The 26,948-nt window shown below is 40.8% G+C and overlaps 1 protein-coding gene across 1 annotated transcript; it reads right to left on the bottom strand.

Moving 5' to 3' along the window:
• Positions 1 to 324: 324 nt before the first annotated feature.
• On the bottom strand, positions 325 to 26,948 carry ASPM (assembly factor for spindle microtubules). Its single transcript, XM_035123558.2, has 25 exons — positions 26,622 to 26,948; positions 25,340 to 25,483; positions 22,771 to 24,073; positions 21,298 to 21,393; positions 20,804 to 20,950; positions 18,674 to 18,916; positions 18,368 to 18,435; positions 17,603 to 17,744; positions 17,385 to 17,515; positions 16,388 to 16,563; positions 16,146 to 16,291; positions 15,973 to 16,058; positions 14,218 to 14,433; positions 12,130 to 12,334; positions 11,880 to 12,025; positions 11,648 to 11,770; positions 11,400 to 11,531; positions 7,753 to 11,091; positions 6,407 to 6,541; positions 6,022 to 6,192; positions 5,112 to 5,304; positions 1,982 to 2,136; positions 1,499 to 1,675; positions 945 to 1,114; positions 325 to 852 (listed from the first exon to the last, which is right to left on the bottom strand). The coding sequence occupies exons 1-25, from the start codon at positions 26,934 to 26,936 to the stop codon at positions 747 to 749; spliced, it is 8,265 nt and encodes a 2,754-aa protein (XP_034979449.1). The 5' UTR covers positions 26,937 to 26,948; the 3' UTR covers positions 325 to 746.

Below are 26,948 nucleotides of genomic sequence, written 5' to 3' on the forward strand. Positions count from 1 at the left end.
CTGGCTCAGAAACTAAAACCTGAAACCATAGGTGGCCAATGTGGACTACAAGTCCCATAATCTATGTCCATTGAGCTATGCTGGCTGGCGTTGATGGGAGTCCAAGAATATCTGGAGTGCCTCAGGTTCATTGTCACTGCTTTAGCTATGCTGTCTCAGAGAGGGGAGCAGAGATTGAAAGAAGCAAAATAAGTTGCTGATGGGCAAATAAAGATTGATTTCTGGGAGAACTATTCAGGAGTCATTTATCAGTGGTATTTTACCCCAGTACATCTGGATCATGGGTAAAATATCAGGATTCTCTTTGCGCTGGCAGGGAGCAGGGGTCTTATTGGCATATGTGGTAGAGCTGTGCTGAAGTTCAGAAATTTTGGAAACAAGTATACAAGTATACTACACTTGTAGGTAAAAATGATCTTGGATCCTAAACTATGTATTTTGTCTATTTTTGATAAAGGCAATGAGAAAGGTAGCACTTACAATTAATATGGTCCAGCTTGTTTTCCGCAGCAGATTGCTCAGATTCACAATGTGGAATATATGCATATGCAGATACCAAATCTATTTTGCTAGGTTTAATAGTTATAGATGCCAAATCTCCAAGAACATCAAAACAAAACAAAAACTACAGCCAACAATGCAAACAGAATAGTTTCCATTTTATTGTAAAAAATCTCAGCCTTTTAAAAAAAATATGAAACTAGACATTAGCTTTTTTTAAATATCATTTAATAAAACATAATTCTTTACAAATATGGAATTTGAAGGACATCCATTACCATTTGAATTGCTTGCAGAGGATCAACAATCTCTCTTATATTATCTTTCCTTAAAACCCATTCTGGTCTCTGCCTGTAGGTTAAAGGGGAGGAAATTGTACTGAAAAAGCAGGATTTTTTTCTTCTTCTTTTAAGCACAGAAATTGAAAGATTAAGCTTTCTTACCTTGAAACTATTGTCCTTAGAGGAGTTACTGGGTCAGAAAAATGCCCATTTTTGTATGCGGTCAACTTCTGTTTGGCAAGCATTCTCCGCGCATCCATTTGATGTTTCCGTGCTGTGAGTTTAAACAGGCTCTGAAGGTGAGTAACTACTCGTGAGCTGCCTCGGATCTCCTAAAAATTAAACCACATTTTACAGTTAAATACAGTGTAATGCTTAGTTCAATGAAACCTGAAAGGAATAAACTTTTAGGAAACACATAGAAAAGCATTCAAATTCTTGAGTGACACCATTCCAAAGCTTGCCTGTCAAAGATCCTCCAGCAGCAGCACCATTGCTGTTCCCAAATATCAGGTCTCCAGTTTAAACACTCCCCTGCCATTCTTAACAAAGGTAAAATGCAATCGGCGCTAAATGGCTGTGTAAAATAACAGTATCAGTTGTGTTTGTATATTAGGAGCCACTGCGGTAAATCTCTCCTGCTCATCCCTCACAAACCAGAAAATAATTTCACAATAGTTAATGATGGGATGGAGTGAAGAACAACCAAAACTTACAGAAGCTCTTCTTGAATCCTTTGAAAGAAGAGCAAGCAGGCAGCACGTCTTGGTAAAAATGCTTCCACCCTTCTCTGAAACTTTGTTGCCCGCTCTCTCTCTGTACATCTGAAGTAGGTCCAATAAGGTATCAACAGAATTCTCCACTGTATAAACAGCTTCGGTTGTCTTTTCATACTAGAAAAGAAAAAGTTCCGGTTAAGCACTTTCCCTCCAACTCTGAGCAAAGATGGTCTCATTGTATTTGAGGCCGTCTTAATAGACTTCTTACACTGGATATATAGTACAGTGTAAAAAAAATAGCAAAGCAAGACTGTGACGACTGTTAGTGGATTTGCAGGAAGGAGTGACCTCACTCCTGCCCCATTCTGAATTGGAGCTCTTAAGTCCAAGAGCAGTGATCAAGAGCAGCTCTAAGCCCCAACTTCTGGCAATAAAAAGGGGACTGAGACCATTTAAGAAAACTTGAAAATGCAGAAGTACCTTTGACAAATTAAGCAGGACCTGGACAGAATAACGTATGACATCCATGCTAGGGACACTGCGATTGCAACTCCGTATCAAAGTAAAAATAGTGGATACTGCTTCATTCTGGACCATACTTTCACAGCAAACGGGTGATAGTCGGGTAACAACCTCTGGAGAGGGATAGAGGAATATTGATCAGCCTATTTTCAGGGTGGCAACAGTTGGACGAAATGCAGCATGGAAATAGTGGCCAGTTCTCATTGACACACAGTAATAAGATAGAGCTATGGCACCCACCGTCAGGGGCAGCATGGCACCCAAAAGCACGTTTCCGGGCACCATGCAGGTCACGTGACTTGCACAAGCACACCCCCAAATTCTGCACTGGGACATGTTGAAGGGTATGGTGGCACCATTCACATAACAAAAACCACCACAGAAATATCAACGTTTTCAAAAGTAGGGGGTACATGTTTGAAAAACAAGGGGTCTGCGGTACTTAGCTAATGGGGAACCACCAGGGTAGAGAAGTTTTGTGCTTCTCAGTGCACGAAGTGGCATTGGATTGGGTTGGATGTCGGACTTCCGGTCTGCCGCGTCGGACAAAGAAGACGCAGGGACTGCGAGCTCCGCAGTCCCTGGCATCGCGGAGGGGGGGGAATTCCGCGGGGCGCGCGGATTCCCCACAAGAACTTCGGGTCGAGCGTCCCGAAGGCTCCGAGACCGGCGGGCTCCGTTTTTGCGATTCCTCTGCTGCCCGGGGACCCAGTAGAGTCCCCGAGAGTCAGCGGAGTTGGAGTCGCGGGAGCCATTTTGGTCAACATCGGAACCTCCACAGAGCGAAGCCCCGAGTCTTCTACCGGGCAGCGGCAGATTCTCCCAAGAATTTAAAAGACATCCGTAAAGTAAGTGAAATCTTCGTGGGGACTTGTTGGACTCTAAATTTAATAATTTTGGAATATCGGAAGAGATTTAAAAACGGGAGTCGATCTCTTCCTAATGGCTGAATAAGAGGCGCATTAAACATGCCAAAGCCGAAAAAGATACTTTGTCTCTAGTACCTGAAAGAAACAAAGACTTTGTATCCCTTTACAAATCCCGGTGCCGCTACCTCCCGAGGATCAGTAAGTGCACAAAGGGAAGATTTCATTTGACAGCTGTCAAAGCTGTCAAAATTGCTAAAAGACAAGGAAATTTGTAAAAATTTGTTCAAAGTTTTATTGGCTGTAAGATTTTATTAAAAGATAAGCATTTGGACCTAAGAGTCGATTTTTTGTGGAAAAGTTAAAGACAATGGATGGAATAACCAAGATGGAGGAAAGCGTGTGAGAATGGAAATTTCCAGTGTGCTCTACCTCCTAATCTCCTGCTAGTTTGTGGTTAGAAGGAATGAAAACAATGTATTCATCAAGCTTCCAAGAGTCAGTTCTGAACTATTTAGAGATTTTGAAGGACATTCACAGGACATTGCAACACTCCAGTTTAATATGTTCAGAGACTTTGATTCAAGAGCAGGACATAGAGGACAAGGTGAAAAGCCTACCTGAAAGTAAAGAACAAGAATTGGACTTTGCAAAAACTGAGGTGGATTATAAAAAAGGTGACCTGGAGGAAGAACAACAAGGACTTGAAAAGGAAAGTGACAGCTGTCAAGAACAACAAAATGAATTAAAGACTGAAGAAAAGAGGGCTTTTGGAGGGGCTAAAAATTGGGCATGGGTAACCGAGGGAAAGGAAAGGCAGAGGGAGGGGGGGACAGAGGCCTGGATCTGGAAATGGGAAAGAATGGGTGTGGGGTAAAAATGTTTTAGTTAAAAAGTATTTTGGTGATTGATTAACGGTTTCTGAAATCTTGGCTTGATAAAGGACTGCTGATTCAAGGGGGGGAAGGACATCGGGAGGAGAAGGGGGAGCGAATAGATTTTAAACTTTAGTTTTCTGGAGGGAGGTAGAAGAATGGCTTAGGAAACAATTTTTAGATTTGTATTAATATGATTGCGTTCAGATAAGTGTTTGGATGGAGGGCCGCCTTCCCCCTCTCTTGGCTCAGAAGCACCTGGTGGCAGGGGGTGCTCTGGGGAGGAGAGGGGGGGGTGGAGGGAAGCCCAGACACAAAAGTGGAACCTTTGAAGTGCTGCGCCTCGCAGGTTCCTCTTGTGGCAGGAGGGGACTTGTGGGGGGGGCAGCATGAAGAAGGAGGAGGATTAAGTTAGTATTATAAGGATAAGATTTGGAACTGGATTAGAAAACACGCCATAAATAATTAGAGTAGTCAGGAAAACCAGGAAGAGGAGATCTGAGGAAGTCATAATTACAATGTGATGAATATAAGAATGGGGAATTTTTTTTAAATTTTTGTTTGTTTGTTTTTCTCTTTTTTTTTTTTTCGTTTGTATTTTTTATGGGTACTGTGTTTAAAGGAGCAGCTGTGGGGAAACCTGCCCCCAGAACCCCTCCGTCCTTGTCCTCTCAGTGGCAGGGGGGGGACGAGGGGGAGGGAGGAGGGGGGAGGCCAAACCCAGTCTTATAATGGACCCCTTTGATTCTCAACACCAGCGGGTGCCACAGGTGGCAGAGGTGGACTCGTGGGTGGGGGGTATTTGAAGGGACAGAAAATATACTGTATGTCTTGTTTGTTTTGTTTGTATAATAATCTAATAAAAAATTATTTAAAAAAAAATGGATTGGGTTGGATGTCATTATACTCTGGTCAAACGATCCCATTTTCCACCACCCACCAGGAACACTGGTCCTTCCAATATCAAAGTACAGTGGTACCTCGGTTCTCGAACGTAATCCTTTCAGGAAGACCATTCGAGTTCCAAAATGTTCGAATACCGAGGCACAAAGGGCTGTCTGCAAATTCAATTGAGAAAATGGAAAAGCACACAGCGGAAGCCATTCGAATTCCGAGGTGCATTTGAAAACAGAAGCATTTATTTCCAGGTTTTCGGCGTTCAGGTTCTGAAACATTCATCAACGGAGAAATTCGAGAACTGAGGTACCACTGCAATAGGCAGGTAATAATGATGTAATTCCACCACCACCCCATCTTTACTGCTACACCTTTTATGTTGGTAAGTTTGTAGAAAGAATGGTATTTATGGTGTATTGGGAATTATTTTTAATCTAAAAAAATACAAACCCAAGTCTTTTAAAGATGCCAGAATGTAAGAAAAGTGCTTATATTTGAGAAGCCGCTCAATGGCAAGTGCTGTTCTGTTGCATAGCTTCATATCTTCTTTGCTTTCTTTATTGGCAACTGACAAGCTATCTCGCAGAGCTCTCGTTTTTGCTGTGTCAGTCTTCTTCCTACATAAATACCCTCTCCACAGTGACTTATGATGGATGAGGGGGAGGGCAAGGGGGGAAGTGATCCACATTGAAGGAAAGGGAGAAGAGAAAGCCTGTTACATTACGGAATATAATTTTATGGTTTTCCAACCAATTCTAACACAATTAATATATTTGCATTCAGTGGCTTGCAGGCATCATTCAGTGATCAGAAGCAGAATAGAAAAGATGTGTTCATGTCTCAGCTGATTTTATTCTTATCTTTATCTTTTTCACTGGTTTCTAGAATGTTTGCTTTATGTTTACTGATGGGATTTGACAATTAAAGCAGCATATAAAAGATAAAAGGTGGAGAGAAAAAAACTACTCCAATTCCATTTGCCACAGTGAATAAGTGAAAGTCCAAATGCAGATGTTAAGAATGGCGCCATGCACCCCCTTAGAATCCATAAGCATATGGGGCAATATTCCCATCATCCTTAGCAAATGCAGGAAGCTGCCTTCTATCAAGTCAGGCCATTAGTACATCTTGCTCTTAGGGAGAGAATACCTGTGTTTCAGACAGGAGTCATATACAGCCCACCTGAAGATGTCAGGGGCTGACTGTGGGATTTTTGGATTTAAAGCTCTAACTAAGCTTTGGCCCTTACCACTTCATGCCCCATGAGCTACAACTCTCTCACATAAGAATAAAGCAAGGCCTTAAATATAACCATATGACTCAATAAAACAGAAGCAGTCTCTCTAGGATCTTGATTTACCTGAAATTTAGTTACTCCATTGATTAGGGCTTCTTGGTTCATGCCTTCCTGAACCGCATTTGCAGCTACAGTTCTGCAACTCTTCCTTCTCCTCACCCTTCTTTGTATTTTAATAATATTCTCACGATCTTGAAGGTATCTCCTCCTCTGCAGTTTTGCTCGATACCACCTCTGCTTAAACACACACAAGACAAAGAGAAAAATATTTTCTGGCTAAGATTGCCTACACATTTTTAAAGGAATTAAAGAGATGGTCATGATGAAACTCGGAACTTCAAAACATGTGTGAATAACATGAATAAAAAAGACTGAGCAATTCCCATAACAGAAGAGGCACTTGGTAGAAAGAGGCTCCTAGAGCAATACATTTGTTCTAAATGCTAACCTGAATGTACAGAACTGAAGAGAGCTGCAAGTGTGCTTGCTTCGAATGAAAAGCTCTGTAAGCCCTCTGAATTCTAACAGCAGCGAGATGATGATATGCAGCAGCTGCAAAACGAAGGAGAAAACTCTGCCGGCTCTGTGCCAAAACCATAAAGGGGGGGGGGGAGACATAAAAACATTCAAAATGTATAAAACGGCACCACAATCGCAACAGCCGTAAAAATATTTTATCAATGTATCACAGTCGGTATAATACTAGAAGAAAAATTACTTCTTGGTGAACACTCATTAATAGCCTGCCTAATACATTACCATGGAAAAGGTTGGGAGAGGGAGCTCCACAACCATGGGGAACACCACAAAAAGGTTGTGCCCACCCCATCTTACCTCTCTGCCTGGCAGTCATACAAGCAAGGCCCCTGTACCAATCTTGAATCCCTGGATCATATGGGCATAGATGGTTCTGTAAGGACCTTAATCCAAAAACTGTAAGGTCATTGCCAGGCAATCTGACTACCAGCAGTAGAAATATATCTCAAATATATCTCTCCGCCCCATCATTCAGCCCAAACACTGAGGTCCAGCTCCTAGGGCCTTCTGGCAGTTCCCTCACTGCAAAACGTGAGGTTACAGGGAACCAGGCAGAGGGCCTGTGGAACGCCTTCTCATCAGATGTCAAGGAAATAAACAACTATCTGACTTTTAGAAGACATCTGAAGGCAGCCCTGTTTAGGGAAATTTTTAATGTTTGATGTTCTATTGTGCTTTTAATTCTGTTGAGAGTGGCTGGGGAGACCCAGCCAGATGGGCAGGGTATAAGTAATAAATTTATTATTATTATTATTATTATTATTATTATTATTATTATTATTATTATTATTTCTTCTCCCAAGGAACTTGAACAAAAAATTTGCAAATCATCTTGCTCTGACAAAAGACTAGAACTTCCCCCTGCCCCACTACCACTTTTGGTTACGGCTTTCACTTCTGCTTCTGAATCAGTAGAAAATTTTTCACAAGATCTAGACAAATTTAAGCACTTTTTAAAAATACCTTAGATAAAAGACAGATTGGGGGCCTTTGCTTCAAGCTGTTTTGTATAGAAAAACATATATCATTTTGCTGGTATACTACAACACACACGTTTTGTTCCCAATATAAGATAGAAAACCAGCAGAACAGAAAAAACACAGAATGAGGTTTAGGTTTCAAAGAGGGAAAGAGCATATTCATTATAGTAAGAATCTAGCCATATTGCCCACCCCACTTTTGACTCAGAGTGGTTCTTGTGTACAAACATGTATTACAGAAATCAGTAACAATTAATGTTGAAGTATTCCTAAATACCTGGTTTTGTATACTTTTCAATCTGCAGAGCCTTAGATGTTCGAAACTCCTGACTGTAGCTTGCATAATGATAATGCTCTTCAAAGTTTGCAAATAAGCTACTCTTTGGTGTTTCACAGCCAGGTAAGACCGATAACGCCGCTGTATTATAAGTGCAGCTTCCCAGTATTTCTGGTATTGTTCTATGGCTTCATTTGTACGGCGCTGAGTCTGTACTGCAGTAGCTGATGTTCTGAGGCAATTGAACTTTCTACGAGCCACCGTCATGCGAATGAAGGACTGAATCTTTCTAGCCGCGCGAATTTCCTTTGCCTTTTGGCGTGCTACCCTTCCACGATAGGCAGACTGAATAGTTATCACAGCCCTGCGTATCAACTTGTAATGCTTGCTCTGGGCATGCATTCGATAGAGAGACTGGATGAGAGTTGCTGCAACGTGCATAGCTTTCACTTCTTGCCATGTTCTTAACTCTCTGTATGCGGACTGAATCATTACAGGAGAGTTCTTAATTGCCAGGTGTGCATTTTGCAGGCGTTTTCCCTTTAGGTAAGACGGGTAGGAATTTTGTATGGTGACAGCAGCACCTCTCAGCTTTTGGTAAGAGACCCTAGCCCTGTGCATTCTAAACGCTGCTTGAATTACCTTTGCTGCTAAGTGTTTGCGCTCAATTTCCTTCCTGACTTTAAATCCTCTGTAGAAAGACTGGACACAAATAACTGCTGCACAAACAGAAACGTATTCCTGAGCCAGCCTCCTTGCCAGAACCGATGCTCTGTACCGTCTCTGAAGGACTACAGCAGCTGCTTTCAAAGCAAGGTATTTTCTACGTTCTCTCTGCATTTTAAAATTCCGCTGAAGCACAATGGCAGCTTGGTGCCTTGCCTTCATCCTGCGAAAAGCTTTCTGGATGCAAATGGCGGCACTTTTAGCAGAGGAATACTGCAGGGCTGCAGTTTTGCACAGATAATTGGCCCTGACTTGAACCTGTATAACTTTGGCTGCCCATTGTATTTTTTTGTAGGAACACTGCTGCCTGTGCCTTCTATAGTTACTCTGTATGACTGTTGCAGCATAATGTTGTTCCTTCAAGACACATCGCATTTTCCTTCCTCTGTAAACAGCCTGAAGAACTAAAGCAGAGTGGCGATATTTTAAGTAGAGTCCTCTCGTGTATTTCATCTCTCGGTATGCTCTATAATGCTGCTGTATGGAAACAGAGGCAAGCTTCACGGCCTGGTATCGAGTATAAGCTGTATGTCTTCTAAAGGCTGCTTGGATAACGGTAGCAGCCCCCTGCATTTGGCTTACACGTTTCCTGGCCAGGAGGCCTCTGTAGGCAGACTGTATTATGATGGCAGCTTTATAGAGATGGAGATACTCTTTACGCTGCTGTTTAGAGAGTACCATTGCTCGGTACTTCCTCTGAATCGTCACAGCAGCTGCCTTAAGAGAAGCAAACCTTTGCCTCTGAAGAAAAGTTCTGAATCGCCTTTGAATGGTGGTGGCAGCCATGTGCATCTTTTGCAAATGGAGCCTCGCTTTCATACCTCGGAAGGCAGCCTGTATTTGGATGGCAGAAGTCTTCATCTGCCTGTATTTGTGCATCTGAGCATTGCGACATTTAGAACCACAATACCACTGCTCAATCAGTTTTGCCGCTTCAGTTTGCTTCAGGAAAGATTTTCGTTGCTTGTACATTCGATAAAATGACTGAATAGAAGTTGCAGACTGGTGCAAAGCTTTCAGCTCCTGCCTAACTTTCATCCCCCTGTAGGCAGCCTGAAGTAAAAGAGAAGCCTTCCTTAATTTGAGGTACTTTTCCCGTTCCATTCTTCCTCTGCAATGAGCTCTGTAGTGCCTCTGAATTACAATTGTTGACTGTTTCATCGCCTGATATCTAACCTTATTCTGATGCATTTTAAACATGGCTTGGATACTAACTGCTGCTTGGTGCATGCGTTGAATTTCACGCCTTGCTCTTACGCTTCTGTAAATTGCTTGCACCTTAACCACTGCAACCTTTAAAGCGAGGTATTCCTGCCTTTCACTCCTGGCTAGGACAGCAGCACGATACCACCTTTGAACCTTAACAGCAGCCCCTCTGAAACTTTTAAACTTTGTTTGACTGATGTGCATCCTGAAATAGGACTGTACGACTACTGCAGCGTGGTGCTGTCTTTGGATTGCCTTCCTCACAACCCTCCCTCTCCAAGCTGCCTGGAGTTGTACAACGCTGTTGCGAAGCACAACATATTCCTGCTGTTGTTTTCTGCCCAAAACTTTGGCTCTGTAATGCTGCTGAAGTGTTTGAGCAGCATTTCTCAACATCCTGAACTTTTTCAGAGCCATGTATCTCCTAAAGGCAGATTGTATTTTAATTGCGGCAGCATGCCAATTCTGAATGCATTTCTTTACTTGCCAGGAACGCAGAGCTGCCTGCAAGGAAATCACAGCTGTTCTTGTCTTCAAAAACCTTGTTCTGATTTTGGAAGCCCTGTACCATCTCTGAATCACAAGGGTAGCTTGAATCAAAGCTTGGTATTTTCTTCTTGCAGCATAAGCCCTCAAAGCAGACTGGATCTTAACAGCAGCCACTTTCTGACACTTAAACATTTTCCGTACTTTATAGCCCCTGTAAGCTGCTTGCAAACACACAGCAGCCTTTTTTAGCTGCAAGAACTTCTGCCTCAGATAAATTTGCTTTCTGTATGCACGGTAGTGTACCTGAATGACACAGGCAGCTCTGACTTGTCTACACAATAAACGAGCTTTCATTCCTCTATAAGCAGATTGCAGGAATATAGCTGCCGAACGTTTCTGCAAATATGTTTCCCTGTAAATTTTCCTCATCCTGTAAGCTCTGTAACACTTCTGAATGGCCACCACACACAGTCTTTTCCGTTTGTAAATGAATTTAGCTTGAAGACATCTAAACAGGGCCTGTATCTTGATAACACTGTGTCTGATATGTAAGTAATTGTTTCGATCTCTGGTCATCCTGTACCATGACTGAATTACAACTGCAGCTTTCACTTTTTTTGCCAGTTCAGTTGCTTGCAGCAGCTTCTCTATTTCAACTTTTGAATTCATTTTGCAGCCTTTCCATCTTCTAAATGCAGACTGAATCACAAGCGCTGACTGTTTCATGCTTTGATATTTTTGGCGATGGGCTTCTGCTATCAACAAAGCCCTGAAGTGCCTCTGAATAGTGAGAGCAGCCCAGCAAACTTTTTTATAAGCAGCAACAGCAAGGAGCATTCTTATCCTTGCTTGCACAATAATTGTATATTGCCGGAGCTGCAAATATTTCCTTCTTGCATTGTATCTTCTCCAGTAAGTCTGGGGAGGAAAAAGTGATGCACAGCTGTAAGAATCAGATTTCACTGCACATTTACACTTTTAATACAAGAAAAATGGCCAATTCTTTCTATGCATATATTTTTTAAGCAAACTGGTAGACTCGCACAAGAAAACTGAATATTCTTTATACAAAAGTGTGGCATATAAAGTGTTCTAATAGTGAACCACATTTTACTTGGTTCTGAAATCTTATTCTGGGCAGAAATGTAATAGCACCTGATAATCTCAATCGGCTAGGAAATGCAGTAATTTTGACATAGTAATTTCACATGAAAAGTCAATCATACCTGAATTACAATAGAAGATACTCTTTCAAGTTCTTCCTGCTTTGCTTTTTTTAATTTCTGCAGTTTCACCTGGGCCACATATCTTCTCCAATGCTTCTGAATTACAGCTGCCTGGTTTAATTTTTCTTCAATCTAGCAAAAGAAAAATTCCACTGCTGATTGAATATGTCCATATATCATCCATAGATACTGTAGAATCACGTTCTTCTGATAATTTAGGAAACATGCAAAGTAACTCAAAGAAATACCTGTGCTAATCTTGTTTTCAATCTGTGTTCCCTCCACACAGACTGAATCAGCCGAGCTGCTCGAATCTCTTTAGAAAGATTCACAAGTCGCGAACAAAGAAATGACACATAGGCAATAACTACCTACAGAAAACCAAGAGAGCAGAGAACACACAGAAACTTAGCAAGTTGTGATAAAAGTAAGTTGTGATTGAACAATGCAATGGTGAATTGTAAAGACATGGTTGATTACCTTCTCATCAGGAATTGTATTGGACATGTCTGAATGGTGAATCATAGCAGGAACACCACCAAGGTCAGAAATTGCAGCATTAATCAGCTGGAAGTTTCTCTTCTCATTGTCAAGGAGTTCTTTATAAAGCACGGAAGAAGTTATAGCTTTATTTAAAAAAAAAAAGACAAAAAAGATTGAATTTATTAATTCAAATAAAGTGGTAATAAGCATCTTCCCTCTGCCTTCAATAATCATTTAATGAACTCACTTTCATCAAAAGCTCCATTGAGTACAGTCAGAGAAGAATCAGACTCAGAGGAAGAATTTAGAACAACTGTACCACTTTTGGTGCATTCTACTGTTAGAGTTGTGCGCTGGCAGATAGCTTCCAAAGGCACATAACATGGATGATAATGATGAATCAAATAACACAACACTCTTCCATCCGAGAATGATACTGTAAAGTTTTCAACCTAGTTAAAAACACAAAACCAGTTAAGCAAATATTTTCTGCCAGTGGCTTCTCTATGTGAAGGTTTGTATCAGCATACCATGTGCTAATAAAGCTGAGTTCTAGGCCTTCATTTCTGAACTCTAGCCTACTCAACAATACATTCCTTTCTTCTGATGGCTTTTCTTTTTGAAAAGCAAATCTAGAGGGGAAAATACCCTTCCCACACAACAGTATTCAAAGTCTGAAAATTAATAATTTTAATAACCATTGCTCTTTACAGCCAGATAACTGTAGTAATCATCGTTTTACTTGGGGTTCTCTAAGGGTTATATTATTGGAACACTTGCAGAAATTACAGTGACATGAAATCGTCAAAAACAGTACTAAGTTAAAGTATAAATTTGTAGAGTACCAAAGAAAATCAGGTTAGGACCTGCTTGTCATGTTTGGTATAACAAACCATAAAGAAAGATGTTCTATAAAAACACACTATTTGGTGATTTACCTTCGGCAGCTTTCAGAATACAGTGGTCCCTCGACTTACGAACTTAATCCGTTCTGAATGCACATTTGTAGGTCGCAAAGTTCGTAAGTCAAAAAGCGGTTTCCCATAGGAAAATAATTATTCGGAAAAATTCGTAAGTCGAAAAAACCACATTTAAAATTCGTAAGTCGAGGAAACCGCATTTAAAACCGCCAACGGTTTCCGTTGAGATGTAGAAAAATTTGTAAGCGTGCGCCATTTGTCCCAATCGTAAGTCGAAAACTTCGGGTGTCAAGTAATTCATAAGTCGAGGGACCACTGCAGTAAGTTCTAATAGATGTGCATGGGATGGGCCACAGCTCAGGGGCAGTGCATCTGTTTTGCATGCCAAGGTCCCAGATTCAATCCCCAGCCTCTCCAGGTAGGAACAGAAATGTCCCATCTAAAACCCTGGAGATCTGCAGCCATTCAGTGCAAACAAAACTGAGTTAAATGGGCTGACTCAGTACATGGTCGTTTTCTACCATTTTCCAATTCTTTCCAAGAGCAACTTGGACCATGAAAGAAGTAGATTTATTCTTAGTGTTTGTCAGATTAGCTTTGATGCATCAACAAGAACTTACCATTTGATATGGCCATCGTTGTAGATTTTAAAATACAGTGCATCCAAATGTTTCCTATGTAAATGCCTAACGTCAGGTCATTAGGCACCCTCTCCCACAAAAGGATGAAATTCTAGCATCAATGAAGTTTAATAAGAAATGGGCAGGCAAGATTGCAGCAAGTACAGTCCATGCAGGATCATGACCCCATTATGCCATTTTTCAGTCATTTATAATGCATAATAATAATAATAATAATAATAATAATAATAATAATAATAATTTATATCCTGCCCATCTGGCTGGGTTTCCCCAGCCACTCTGGGCGGCTTCCAACAGAAAAATAAAACACAGTAATCTATTAAACATTAAAAGCCTCCCTGAACAGGGCTGCCTTCAGATGTCTTCTAAAAGTCTGGTAGTTGTTTTCCTCTTTGACATCTGATGGAAGAGCGTTCCACAGGGCAGGCGCCACTACCGAGAAGGCCCTCTGCCTAGTTCCCTGCAACTTGGCTTCTCGCAACGAGGGAACCGCCAGAAGGCCCTCGGTGCTGGACCTCAGTGTCCGGGCAGAATGATGGAGGTGGAGACGCTCCTTCAGGTATACTGGACCGAGGCCATAATCAAAACATGCTGAACAGCCAAATAAATAAACATCTCCTTAAATCTCAGTCCCTGATTAAAACTGGCTTCCATCAATTAGTAAAGCAAAGTTGTGGTCTATCAAATAATACTTTCATCTGTTGTTTGCTTATTGGGGAGGAAACAGAACAGAGATGTGTCATTACAGAGGTTGATTATTGGGAAAGTTTTTACCTTGACATTGTAAAACCCACAGACAGTATTGACCCAATCCATCAGCATCTTTACATTTTCACTGCAGCTTTCGGATGAATAAAAGTTACTGCTGTCTTTTCTCACTTTGTTGGCAATACGAGATTCTAAAGCAGCAGACTTGACTTTTGTAACGTGCATGTTCTTCAAAAAATCAATTTCTTCTTTCAACTGATCCCTATCAAGGGAGACCTCCACCTAAACAAGAACAAATTGAAAATATTATTTCTAAAGATGAGGGTTTCTAATATTTAGGGATATGTAAATCACTGTATTTCTCAAAGCATGCTAAACAAATGACAACTATGTTATCAGGACAATGCTAGCAGAACAAGTCCAAACATGTTTATTCAAAAGCAACTCTTATTTAACTTAACGAAGCTCACTCTGCAAGCAGCAAGATGGGTTTTCCAGAAAACTTTGTATTAGAAAATGAACTTATGAAACAGTGGTAACATTTTTCAGTGGAAAGATACAGCACTGAAAATGTCCTGGCCCAAATCACTGCTCTGAGGTGAATATACGGTAGCAACTGCATACTAAGGTAGAACATTTGGTGGGCAGGACAATGTCAAACCTGAAAAAACACAAACGTGCTCTGGTTTAAAATTTGGAGGTGGCTAAAAAATAACCTGTGAAAGAAAATGTAAACTATTTATCCACCTGTATAACCAATATAAGATGAACAATAACACTTTTGTTATGTGATAAAACTCACCAGACCATTTCCCCATAATTAATTGCAATGGTCATAAATTTGTTGATAGTATTTTTAAAGGCATCAGACCTCGACATCTTCCCTTTTTTGATGCACCAGTTCTGTACATTTCATGTAACGTTTCACATCACTACCAATTATAAAAGCATAGCTCATCTAACTGTGTTAAGACGTAAGGCCTTTTCTCCCACATGTTCAGTGTTCCCCATATTGCAACTTGTATAGGGTAGGGGTTACGTTCCAGGGATTGTGTGTAAAGCTTAAGCTGCATGTAGTTAAAACCCCAGAATCTCCCTAACAGGAGCATCTCTACCTTTTCAAAGCTGGTGTGACTTGCCCCCCCCCCCCCATGCAAGGCTCTCCACCTTGCTTACCAGGCTCTGGGAGACCCTGCAAGATCTCACACAAAAGAACCTCCCAGAACCCAGGAAGCAAGGTGGAGAAGCTTAAAAGCTCTTTCCACACTTTCTGTGATTTCACAATCACAATTTCTGTGATTTCAACAAGCTGGCCGCCAGCATAAAGCTGTGATTGTACAAGTTAAATGTATGGAAGTTGGGAGTCAACTGTACTGATGTTCTACTTTACATGCAGTTGGTGAGGTCATCTCTGTGCATTTGGTATAGGCATGGAATGGCTTTTGAGAACTGCCCTTCAGTAGTGTTAGCTTCTATATACAGTAATACCTCGGGTTACGAACGCGATCCGTTCCGGATCGCAGTTCGTAACCCGAATAGTTCGTAAACCGAACGCGATGGGCGCCGCCATTTTGCGCATGCGCAGATCGTGCGATCGCCGCTTCTGCGCACGCGCACAAAACACTTCCGGGTTTGCGCAGTTCGTAACCCGAACTGTTCGCAAACCGAGGTGGTCGTAACCCGAGGTACGACTGTACAGACCATTTTTTTTATAAAGCACCCCATTTTTTTGAAGATACAATATTGCAAGTCCTAGATGCATACTACACATCTTCAATATATGTTGCAGAGATTAACTGCCAAAAAATCATTATGCAATACCTGAAAGGCAAATACTATTTTCCACAGCAGTGCGAGTGTTTTCTCTCTATGCCGGTCCACAATATCCTTAGCGTCAATCGATGTACCTATAAATCAGTCAAATAGGTTACTGATTTGCAGCATCTACACATTTGTTTCATAAGGGGACTACTTTCTCCTTTGCTGGCACTTACCACGTTCATCTTCCAACTGTATTTTGTGATCTTTTAGTACTTCAAAGGCAATCTTGACATTATGCATCTTTTGAAGTCTACTTATTGCAGGAACTCTTAATTTTTTGGAAAGATTCCAGTTTGACGACAGAAGTTCCAATGCTCTTCTGAAAATACAAAGATACCATGTTAAAAATATAGCCCATTTCCTCAAGTGAAATCCTTCTATAACTTCAGCAACAAAATGCAGTGAAAAGACTTACACAAGACGAATGCCACATTGCAAATCTGTGGCTAGATTTGTTACAGCAAAGTCAAACTCATCAAGTGGAGTCTGCACGTGATGAACAGGAAAGCCCATGAAATGTAGATGGCGAGAAAGATCACCTTCTCCACTTAGAAAATCTCGGGAAAATGCCAGCAGTATCTCTTTACTAGACTAGAGAAAAGGCAACAAATAACATTCATGCAGGATTATCGGTTCTGTGCACACATCATGGGGCTCATTTTCAAGTAAATAGCCATAAGATTGTGCTGCAAGGCAAACAGGAATTCTCTTAACTTCCTAGCCATAGACATTAGTCACAAACATTATTAAGACTACTACCTACCACAGCCAATAAAAAGAAATTGCTAAATGCCTATTCCTCAGCTAATAAGCACACAAAATCAAGCTGCATTTGATAATGGCAACCTAAAATTCCTGTTCCAGCCATAGAAGAAAATTGCCACCTCGGGAAACAAATGTAAGTCTTAAAATTAATATCTTGTAGCTTCCACATATATATACTCAAATCTACTAATAACATTTCTTCTTCCTATATTCATTATGCCCTCTTTTGTTTTCTTATGTAACATTGTGGTACTACAGTGGTACCTCGACTTACGAACGACTCAACAACCGAATTTTTCGACTTACGAATGGGGGTAATGGCCGCGTGCTTACGAATGTCTCAACATCCAGAAAAAACCCGTGGTGGATTTAGATAGGGATTTTTCGACTTACGAATTTTTAGATAGGGTTGCTTCCACTTACGAATTTTTCCGTTTTCAATGCATTCCTATGGGAAATCGCTTTTCCAATGGCATTTTTTGACTTACGAATTTTTTGACTTACGAAGGTGCCTTCAGAACGGATTAAATTCGTAAGTTGAGGCACCACTGTACTTGTTTTAATGGAAAATTCAATTTTTAAAAATTACCCCCCCAAAAAAAATCTAATTATGCACAAAACAAAAACAGAGGCTTAAATTGGAATACCTTGAATTCTGCATTTTTACAAAAGAGGCAAGGATCATGATCAATAATTCTAGACATCTTGGCGCGATCAAGAAAGCAAACCAGCAGAAGAAGTTTTTTCAGCGTAAATTTTGACAATGCTTCTTCGTGTCCTGTAAGAACAATATCAGATTGTATATAGAGCTGCAATATCTTAAAAGTATCAAACAGATTATAAAACAGCAAAGAAAAATACCTACCATCTCGATACAGGTGAGGCACACTTGGGTGCCTATATTCAGCTGCAATATCTGGATTCCACAACAAGCGATTAAGTATAAACATTGCCAGGCCCGTTACATCGCTGTTGCTCTCTAAGGCAATTAGCTCACCATAGACTACCTTTTGTTAATGAGAAAGAAAATCCACTTTAAACAAAACAAAAACCTTGCAGCAATAGAATTCAGATCTTCAGAGCAGATTTATTAAAAGAAATACAGCAATATAATATTAATTATATTTCCCTTGACCACGAGTGATGGCAATGACAGACAGGCAGGTGCTAGAGGGTGGAGGGGGTGGCCTCATGGTTCCCCAACCTTGCCTTTGAGTCATGAAATAAAGATAATATCAAAGTCTTAAGACCAGTTCTACTGATTACCCGGCAGTCACTATCACCAAGCTTTATGTCCCTAAGGCTAACTAATACAGATTCCAGTATAAATCGTAGCAATTCCCTACAAGAGAATATCTTGCTCGAAAAACACTTTGTAAACATGAAGTACAGTGGTACCTCTGGTTAAGAACTTAATTCATTCCGGAGGTCCGTTCTTAACCTGAAACTTTTATTAACCTGAAGCACCACTTTAGCTAATGGGGCCTCCTGCTGCCGCCGCACCGCCAGAGCACAATTTCTGTTCTCATCCTGAAGCAAAGTTCTTAACCTGAGGTACTATTTCTGGGATAGCGGAGCTTGTAACCTGAAGCGTTTGTAACCAGAGATACCACTGTAAGTACAAACTTACTTCCAGACCTATGCGCAACCATAGTGGGTTATAGCATAAAAGCCAGTTGAGGATTTTCTGTCTTTCACCTGCAATGGACACAGAAACAAAAGCAGGATAAAATAAAAATCTGGAAAGAATGTTACCTAAGAATATACTGTGAAATTACTATTATCAAGCTGTGGATTGTTGATTATAGAACTGAAGGGCATAGAGAGACCTGCCCACATTCTTGTATACAGAATACATTCTTGTATACAATTTCCCACCACAGTTCAATTTTTCTACATATGTGTAGGAATATCTGGAACGCAGCTACATTCTTACCAATATCCTTCCAGAGATGTCTGTCCTTCCGAATTAGCAAGTGTTTTGCTTCAATTTCAATCTCCAGCCTTTTTATTGCTTTAACCATCTCGTTTGATGTAAACAAATGGCAAGCTGAGCGACGAAGTCTGTTCAGCTTGCACCGAGCGGTATAAGCTCTTAGGGATACTTCTTCTTTCGTTGGTGCTCTAGGAACACTTAATTTATGAGAATCTGTTCCCAAGGTAAGGGACACTGCATTGACTGGAGAGAAAACAATTGCAAGTGTTAAAATCTGCTTGGTATTTTAACTTTTGTTGTAATATGGTTGTAATTTTCTTCTTGATTTCATTGAGGAGATAAAGAACTGTACAACTTTTAGAAGACATCTGAAGGCAGCCCTGTATCGATACGTTTTTAATGTTTTATTATGTTTTAATATACAGTGGTACCTTGGTTTAAGTACACAATTGGTTCCAGAAGTCTGTACTTAACCTGAAGCATACTTAACCTGAAGCGAACTTTTCCATTGAAAGTAATGGAAAGTGGATTAATCCGTTCCAGACGGGTCCATGGAGTACTTAAACTGAAAATACTCAAACCGAGGCGTACTTAAACTGAGGTATGACTGTATGCTGTAAGTCGCCCAGAGTGGCTGAGGAAACAGACCCAGATGGGTGGGGTATAATAATAATAATAATTATTATTATTACTATTATTATCTTTTTGTAAACCATTTTGAGGGTTGTTGGGGTTTGGTTTTTTTTTACAAGTGAGTGATGTATAAATTTTATGAAATAAAAAATAGCCTCCTTCCAGAAAGTGCAGTTTATTTCACTGGCTTGAATCAACTGGACCAAAATACCCATAGAAGCACAATGTTTTGATTGGGTGGGAAAGCTGAATTAATGGATTGTTCTTCCTTGCTGTAGGAAACTGGACTTACTGGCCTCTTGACCCTCTGCCACCTGTGATGCTATGAGAATATTTGCAATCTTTTAAGAGAGTTCACACAAACTTTACCCAGTGTGCATCTAGGACAGGCATACCCAAACTGCGGCCCTCCAGAAGTTTTGGCCTACAACTCCCATGATCCCTAGCTAACAGGACCAGTGGCCGGGGAAGATAGGAATTGTAGTCCAAAACATCTGGAGGGCCGAAGTTTGGGGATGCCTGATCTAGGATTATACAAGCTCAAAAGAAAGAGTGCACTTATAAGTCATGGTAAACCACAGCTAAAGCAGATCACTCACACTTCGCTACTCCCCAGTAACAAGCAGGACAGGACCAACATACCAAGATTCTTGGCTAAGGGTTTCACACAAACTAGGGATTGTGGCTTGAAGCAGAACTAGCCATTATTGAAAAGGCAAGAATGAACTTCCTTCAGTTTTTGCTAGCAGATGAGAGCAATGACCTTCTGTGCCAACTCTGAAACACTTGCTAAAAACATCTATTCCGCCAGGTCTATGAAGGCAATTAAAGGGTCTCACCCACAATGATCTATTGATGTTTGTTTTAAATTTCTGTTTGCTTTTAATTTGTTTTTAACTTTTTATGCTAAATGTTTAGTTTTATGTTTTTACATTGTTGTAAACCGCTGTGATATATATTTCATGATACAGTGGTATATAAATATTATTTTCTAATAAATAAAGCAGGAAATGCTCCAATATGCTAACAATGGAAGCGCGCAAAGGGAGTGGCACTTTTTTCAGCGCCACAATCAATTTTGCTACCACTTGTAAACTGGGTCAGACGACTGGTGGGCAAAAGAGGCTTCAGGTTTGCCACCCCTGACTTAGGAATTGACGAGTTTAAAGCTTTCCAAAAAAGCAACACCAAAGAGAAGAAGCAGCAATTCACATGTGAGCTTTCAAGTTAAAGTAGCTCTGTGCATATGAATGCAGAACATCAGTTCAAATGAAATAGCACATCAGATTACATTAATTTATCTGATGTGATGGTCATTTATCAGTCTTAAGCAATTCTGTTATGGTTTATATTCCCAGTGGAAATAGTATTGTTACTCTAATATTTATATTGACAAGAAAATTAATGAAAATATTTTAAAGTAAGCAAACTGGATTGCTGAAGTCTAGAGCAATTCTTATATATGTGAAACATTAAGACCCTGCAGATCTCTTTTACCTTGTGAAGTGTCTGTTTTCACAGTGAAGTCATCAGGAGTAAGTACAAAATTCAACCACCAAGTAAAACCTCGTTGCTGTTTCTCTTGCCAGCACTCATCATAAAACATGTTCTTGGCCGCAAAAGGCATTGGATGTCTAGGAATGTCTTTGAAAAAGATTAAAAGTTACATTACATCTCAATTATGGAAAACAGGTTGGGTCCAGAGATCGTTCATGGAAGAAGGTAGGTAGGAGGTGACTTTCCCAGTGAGGAACCCTGCTCAATGGGGTAGATTGCAGCGCAGGGGCTGAGACACCTTTTCCATGCGCAGCTCACCAGCAATGAAAACATGTAAATTTGCAGGCTTTTACTCTTGGAATATGCCTATACTTTGAAGTAGTACTGATCAATCTAATTTCAGCTAAAATATAACAAATGTGTTGAAACTGCCACTTGCACAAAGAGACTTTTCTTTTCATGGAGAAAACAGAGCACCAAGAATTTATTTTCACCTGTTTTTAAAGGTTTCACAAACGTCAGCTGAGACTGTGCCACTGGAATAATGTTCTTTGTTTTCCTACCAGTCCTCCATTTTTTAGTTAAGGAACCTGAAAATTAGAACAAGAACAAATTATAATATTGTGAAGAACACAACAGAAAGAGACGAGAGAGGGAAAGGAGAATGGCAGAAATATCTTACTAGATTCCTCTGGCAGGGCAAGAAACCAAGAAAGAAAGCGGTGGATTTTTCTTGCCGGATTTAGGATTATATTATGGGGCATCCTGTTTATGCTGTAAAAAAACTTTAATAATTTTCCCCTCCCCTTTTTCCTTTTTTTTAAGGTGAAACAATTATACATTTTTGTTATTTAAACTATAAATATCTCGAAATTATGGTTTTTTTCTCTCGAAGTGACACACCACCCAAGTTATGCTCAATTTTTTGGCATATTTTGACACACCAAGCTCAAAACGTTGTCCATCACTGCTCTAAACGATAGACTTCGACAACAGCCCAGATTGGAAGATTGGAATGAAGTCAGGAAAAGCTGCGCTGGCAAATAGACAGTTGGGAAAATACATATTTACAAATAAAGCTGTATTCGATGGATGAAAGGATATATGATTTCGGACATAACTGAGAATCGCATAGCCAGGGTCAGAGAACTTTAAAGCGTTAAGATTGGAATGAGGAAAATATGATAACAACAAGAAGGCAGGAACGAAGATATTGGAGATATACTTCAAGAGGTCCAGACTACAGGGAGCCTGGAAGAATTAATAATTAGGACTGTAATTTGGTTTTTGGCTTTTTTAGTTTGTTTTTAATTGGATTATGATTATGGATACCGGTACAGTATGTTAATTTGCTGCTTTTATTGGAAAATTAATAAAAATGATTTTTAAAAAGTTGGTCTATGGTTTTATTGAAGATATAATAGAATTGGATTAAGAGAGAAGATGCAGGAGAAAAAGTTAACATAAGGACTCACAAAAGGGGAGGAGGGAAGTCCAAGGGGATTTATTGATATTGTCTTATTTGTTCTCTTTGTGATTATTTGTAAATCTGAAAACCCAAAATTAAACTTATTGTTTAAAAAGGAATTCAGGAGATGGATTCCATCTTTCACTTTGCACCACATTTAGATAGTTTGGGCCCAGTTTTCCAATCCTGATCTTCAATAAAATCAATTTGTTGGAAACAATGTACAGTGGTACCACTGGTTAAGAAATTAATTTGTCCGGGAGGTCCGTTCTTAACCTAAAACTGTTCTTAACCTGAAGCACCACTTTAGCTAATGGGGCCTCCTGCTGCCGCCACACCGCCAGAGCACAATTTCTGTTCTCATCCTTTAGGCCTATCAAATGAATGTAATTTATTTGAAGAGCAGCAATAAATAGTCACAGTTGCCCTTTATCACCAATCCATGGCAGATTATTTTAACATACCGTATCCAAATAAACGGGGGGAAAGGTTAAATTACCTGGTTTCTTTTTCTGACTTTGCTTCTCTCCGTTCACACATTTGGTATTCGATGCTTTCAAAGCACTGCAATCTTCATTTTCCACAAAGGACATCAATTTTTTTCTTGCAAAGTTCTGCCCATATTTTCCACTTTCGCTATTAGTATCTTCTAAATATTCTCCAGTTTTTCTTTTACGACTATGTGGCGTTCTTCCTAAGCAAGCTGAAGCTGTTTCAATTTTGTGATATATAACTTCACCTGAGAGAGGTTCTATAACTGGAAGTTCTGGCAACATTTTCATTTTTGCTGTTTCAGGAACATTATCCACAGGTCGCTGAAGTGCATTAGAAAGGCATTTTCTAGATTTAGGTTTTAGTGAGTTCCTTCCTTGTCCCTCAGGACAACTTGACTTACTTTTAGTAACTGTATTGCACAACAGAGGCCTTTTTTTACCATGTTCTTTCTGGAAGCAGCAAATTTGATCTGGGTCATTTTTCTTGCACCCACTTAAATTTCTTTCAAACTTTTCATACTGAAATGGTGTATTTTTTTTACCGTGTGCATCATTAAGTTGCTTGCTTGAAAAATGAGACTCCACAGGAAAAGTAAAATTTTCCATTCTTTCCTTCTGCTGTGAACAAATTGTGTAAGATCCCAAACTTGAAGAAGGGGGCACCAATTTATGTACTTGTGAAGTTGGCTGAATAACTATTTGATTCTCTTTTAAAAATTGATCAGGTGAAAGAACTGGCCGTCTTGTAGCAATAGCAGGCTCTTCACAAAGTTCATAGCTATCATGTACAAAAGAATCCGGGCTTAAAATTTTCCTGTGATTCAAAGGAAAGCTTTTCAGATTTTCTGGTGTGCAAACTGAATCTGTGCTAGAAATTTCCACTTTTACTGAACTAGTATGTCCACTTTCCGATGTCGTTTCCACAAGATCGCCACACTTTGGCATAACAGTACAGGTCTCTTTCGTATCCCGCTGTAATTCACTATATGCTGCTGTACCAATAACAAAATATGGGATTGATCTCCCCATTGAAAGAGGGGGATTAGTGACATGCTGCTTTTCTTGCAGTATGGGATCAGTTGGAGAGTGTAAGAAGCTATTTTCTAAGAGGATTACACTGTTCTCACTAGGTGAAATGCTGCATCCATTCACTTCCAAGTTCTCACAGGCTTGGAGAGGGCTTCTAACTCTTCCAGTTTTTTTGGACATCTGAAAAGTTTCATTTATATTTTTGATTATGGGAAGTTTCTTCTGATATTGTGATTGCCGCGAAGGAGCTCTCTTTTTAACTGTATCCCAAAGACTCCTCTGAAAATGACACCAACACAAATATCCAGTTATTAATGTGCATATATTGAGAACCCTTATCAGCTACGTGGCCCTTCCTCTTTCTCACTGTATAAATAATGCTACTCATAGCCTACTTAATGCTGAGAAATACAGGCGTCCCCCCACTTACGCAATGTTCCAGGGCCCTGCACGCATAAGGAAAATTGCATTATGCGAGCAGCACCCTCTAAAAGCCTCTTAATGCTCATTTCTTTCCTACTCTCCAGCAGTCTGTCCATACAACTCTCTCTTCAACTAGAGTTGAAGCTCTGGGGCTGGCTGAAGGATGTGTGGAAAAGCAGCTGCTGCTGATGCACTATCACGCATGTCAACTGCTAGTTGGGGAAGCTGAGCAGCCGAAGCAAAGTGCCACTGAGCCTCCGGTCCCTTTGAGGCTTCTTCCTCCCTCATTGTAATCCTTTTCAGGACTCTCCAGCTCTCTCCCACCATTTCCTGGTTTGCATCTACAGTAGTACCTGTTTACAGGCGGGATCCGTTCCGGAGACCCGGCTGTATCCCGAAAAGTCTGTAACCGGAGGTGCCCTTCTGCACACGCACGCAGCACAATTGAGGACTTCTGCGCACACGGCGAAAACCGGAAGTATACACTTCCGGGGTTGCCACGTTCACAACCCAAAGATTACATATCCAGAGGGATACGTAACCCGAGGTGCCACTGTATTTATTTAATTCACAGCGCCATGCATGTGTAGTTGCACGCATGTCGATCGCATGTAAGTGGAGGGGCACCTGTACTATTTTTTCCAGCAAGTATCAGTAGTGACACAACTTTGCAAAGTAAAAGGAAGTAAGAAGCCATGAAGAGTCCCATGTATTGTCATTTTAAAAAACAACTCAGAATTAATACAGATAGCATCATAGCTTATTTATTCACACTGGGCATTTTTAATGGTGTAGATTTCAGAACATCTCGCAATGCTAGGGATGGTTAAAATCAAACCAAGGAAGGTATAACAAAAATTAAGCAAGGGACAGTGAAAGAGACCTATGGAGACTTTCCAAAACCTTGTACCTCACAGATCTATTATCTATGGAAACCCCTGACTATACCACATCAGAAAGTTTAGCTTCTGCAACTTCAACATTCACTGCACAAGATATCCTACCAGTAGTTTACAAAGAGGCATTTTCAATGTACTACAGCACTTTTATAACTGGATGGTCACTTTGGAAACCCAAGCAGACTGGGAAATATTTTTATATGCATATATATGTGTTCCATACCTTTTTCTTTGTTGGCTGCTCAGCAGAACCCAGCAAAACTGCTTGATGTTTAACAACATCATTTACAACAAAGGTTATGAGCTCCCGCACTTTGCCACCTTCCAGTGGTGTCCACGTTACTGAAATTAATATTCTCTCTCCAGACTGCAAAAGAAAAGCATGAAACATAGAGAGATGGTATATGACAGGCAACTGCAGGACGTCTCAATTTACAATCTCTTTCCATTTCTGTGTATGCCACAAATGATGCCTAAATATTTTCGGCTAGATTGCATCCCCCCATCAAATAACTTATGAGCCATATATGAATGTGGTTAGTATTTTGCAGCAGTGCAATGCTGCACCTTGCGGAGATACAAAGGCACAAAAAGAATAGAATAGAAAAGAAGTTGATACAACAATATTAGCCAGTAACCTGTTCACAATACCAGGTTTAGGACCTCACCTTGAATTAGAAAAAGACCAGTTAAACAACAGCACAACTCTTTAGTCAATGCAGAAATGCACAAGAAAAATGGTACATATACACAATAGAGATCTCATATCCCCAGGCCTCTCCTTCACAGAACACTTATCTATATGGACCCCAAACATTAGGAATTGAAAGCTTAAACCACCCATCCCAAATCAGGCAAGGTAGACAGACTTTCTTCCATTTTCCTAATAAGTGCTTTACCTCGTTATGCTATAAAATCCTTTAGCAAACTCTCCTAAAATCTATTGGGCACATTCCTTATGGCTCTGCAAATATGTAGTTGCACTATAAAGATATATGCATTATCCTATTTCATGCAGCAACAACAACTATAGGTATCTAAAGCCATTTGCACATAACAAATAGGAGCCTACACAACACAAAACGCTGTTGCTGTATGTCGGTTTTATTTTATTTTTTATCTTATATTTTGGAAATGCACATCCAGTTTTCTTTTCCTTTTTTTGGGCGGGGGGAGCCCAAGAGAGTGGGGCCCTAAGCTTGTTTAGCTTATATGTAAATCCGGCACTGAGAGTGTACCTGGACTCACATGTGCACAGCCAGCACTCATGCATGTTCATATACACAGCTGACAGGTTTAGGCTTAGAAGCATATGCAAAGTTACAGAGGGAAAACACACACACACACACACGCATATGCAAAGTTACACACACACACACACACACACACACACACACACACACACACACACATATCTATATATTTCACACGCGGAGGTCTGTCCCTACTTTAACCCTTCCTTAGCAAGGGCAGAGCTTCCGCCGCCCCTCCCCAGCTCTCCTCACCTGCAACAACCAGTGGCGCGGCTCCTGCACAGCGAAGCCCTTGGCGACGGGCGGTGGTCTCCCGACAACCACGCGCACGGGCTCGGCGTTCGGGTTCTCGAGAGCCAGGCGTCGGAGGCGCGACGTACCCACGCGGACAGCGCCGAAGCTGAGCAAGGGCGCCGGCGAGAAGGGGATCAGCGTCAGCGCGGCGTCGGCCTCCTCTTCGCCGCCGTCGTCCCCTCCGCCGGCCGCCGCCCAGCGCCGCCGCCGCGGGCCGCCTGGACTCGCCTCTCGGAGCCCCGTCGCTCGCCCGTCCTGCCTGGAGACGGCCATGGCTCCCTGGCA

This window comes from Zootoca vivipara, chromosome 7 (genome assembly GCF_963506605.1).
Source record: "Zootoca vivipara chromosome 7, rZooViv1.1, whole genome shotgun sequence".
Classification (NCBI taxonomy): Eukaryota; Metazoa; Chordata; class Lepidosauria; order Squamata; family Lacertidae; genus Zootoca; species Zootoca vivipara.

Coding starts and splice junctions, on each gene's coding strand:
- ASPM (XM_035123558.2), bottom strand. CDS start 26,936: ATGGCCGTCTCCAGGCAGGACGGGCGAGCGACGGGGCTCCGAGAGGCG. Junction 11,771..11,879: donor ATACAATTCCTGATGAGAAG/GTAATCAACCAT, acceptor GGTTTTCTGTAG/GTAGTTATTGCCTATGTGTC. Junction 11,532..11,647: donor TGAAAACAAGATTAGCACAG/GTATTTCTTTGA, acceptor TTCTTTTGCTAG/ATTGAAGAAAAATTAAACCA.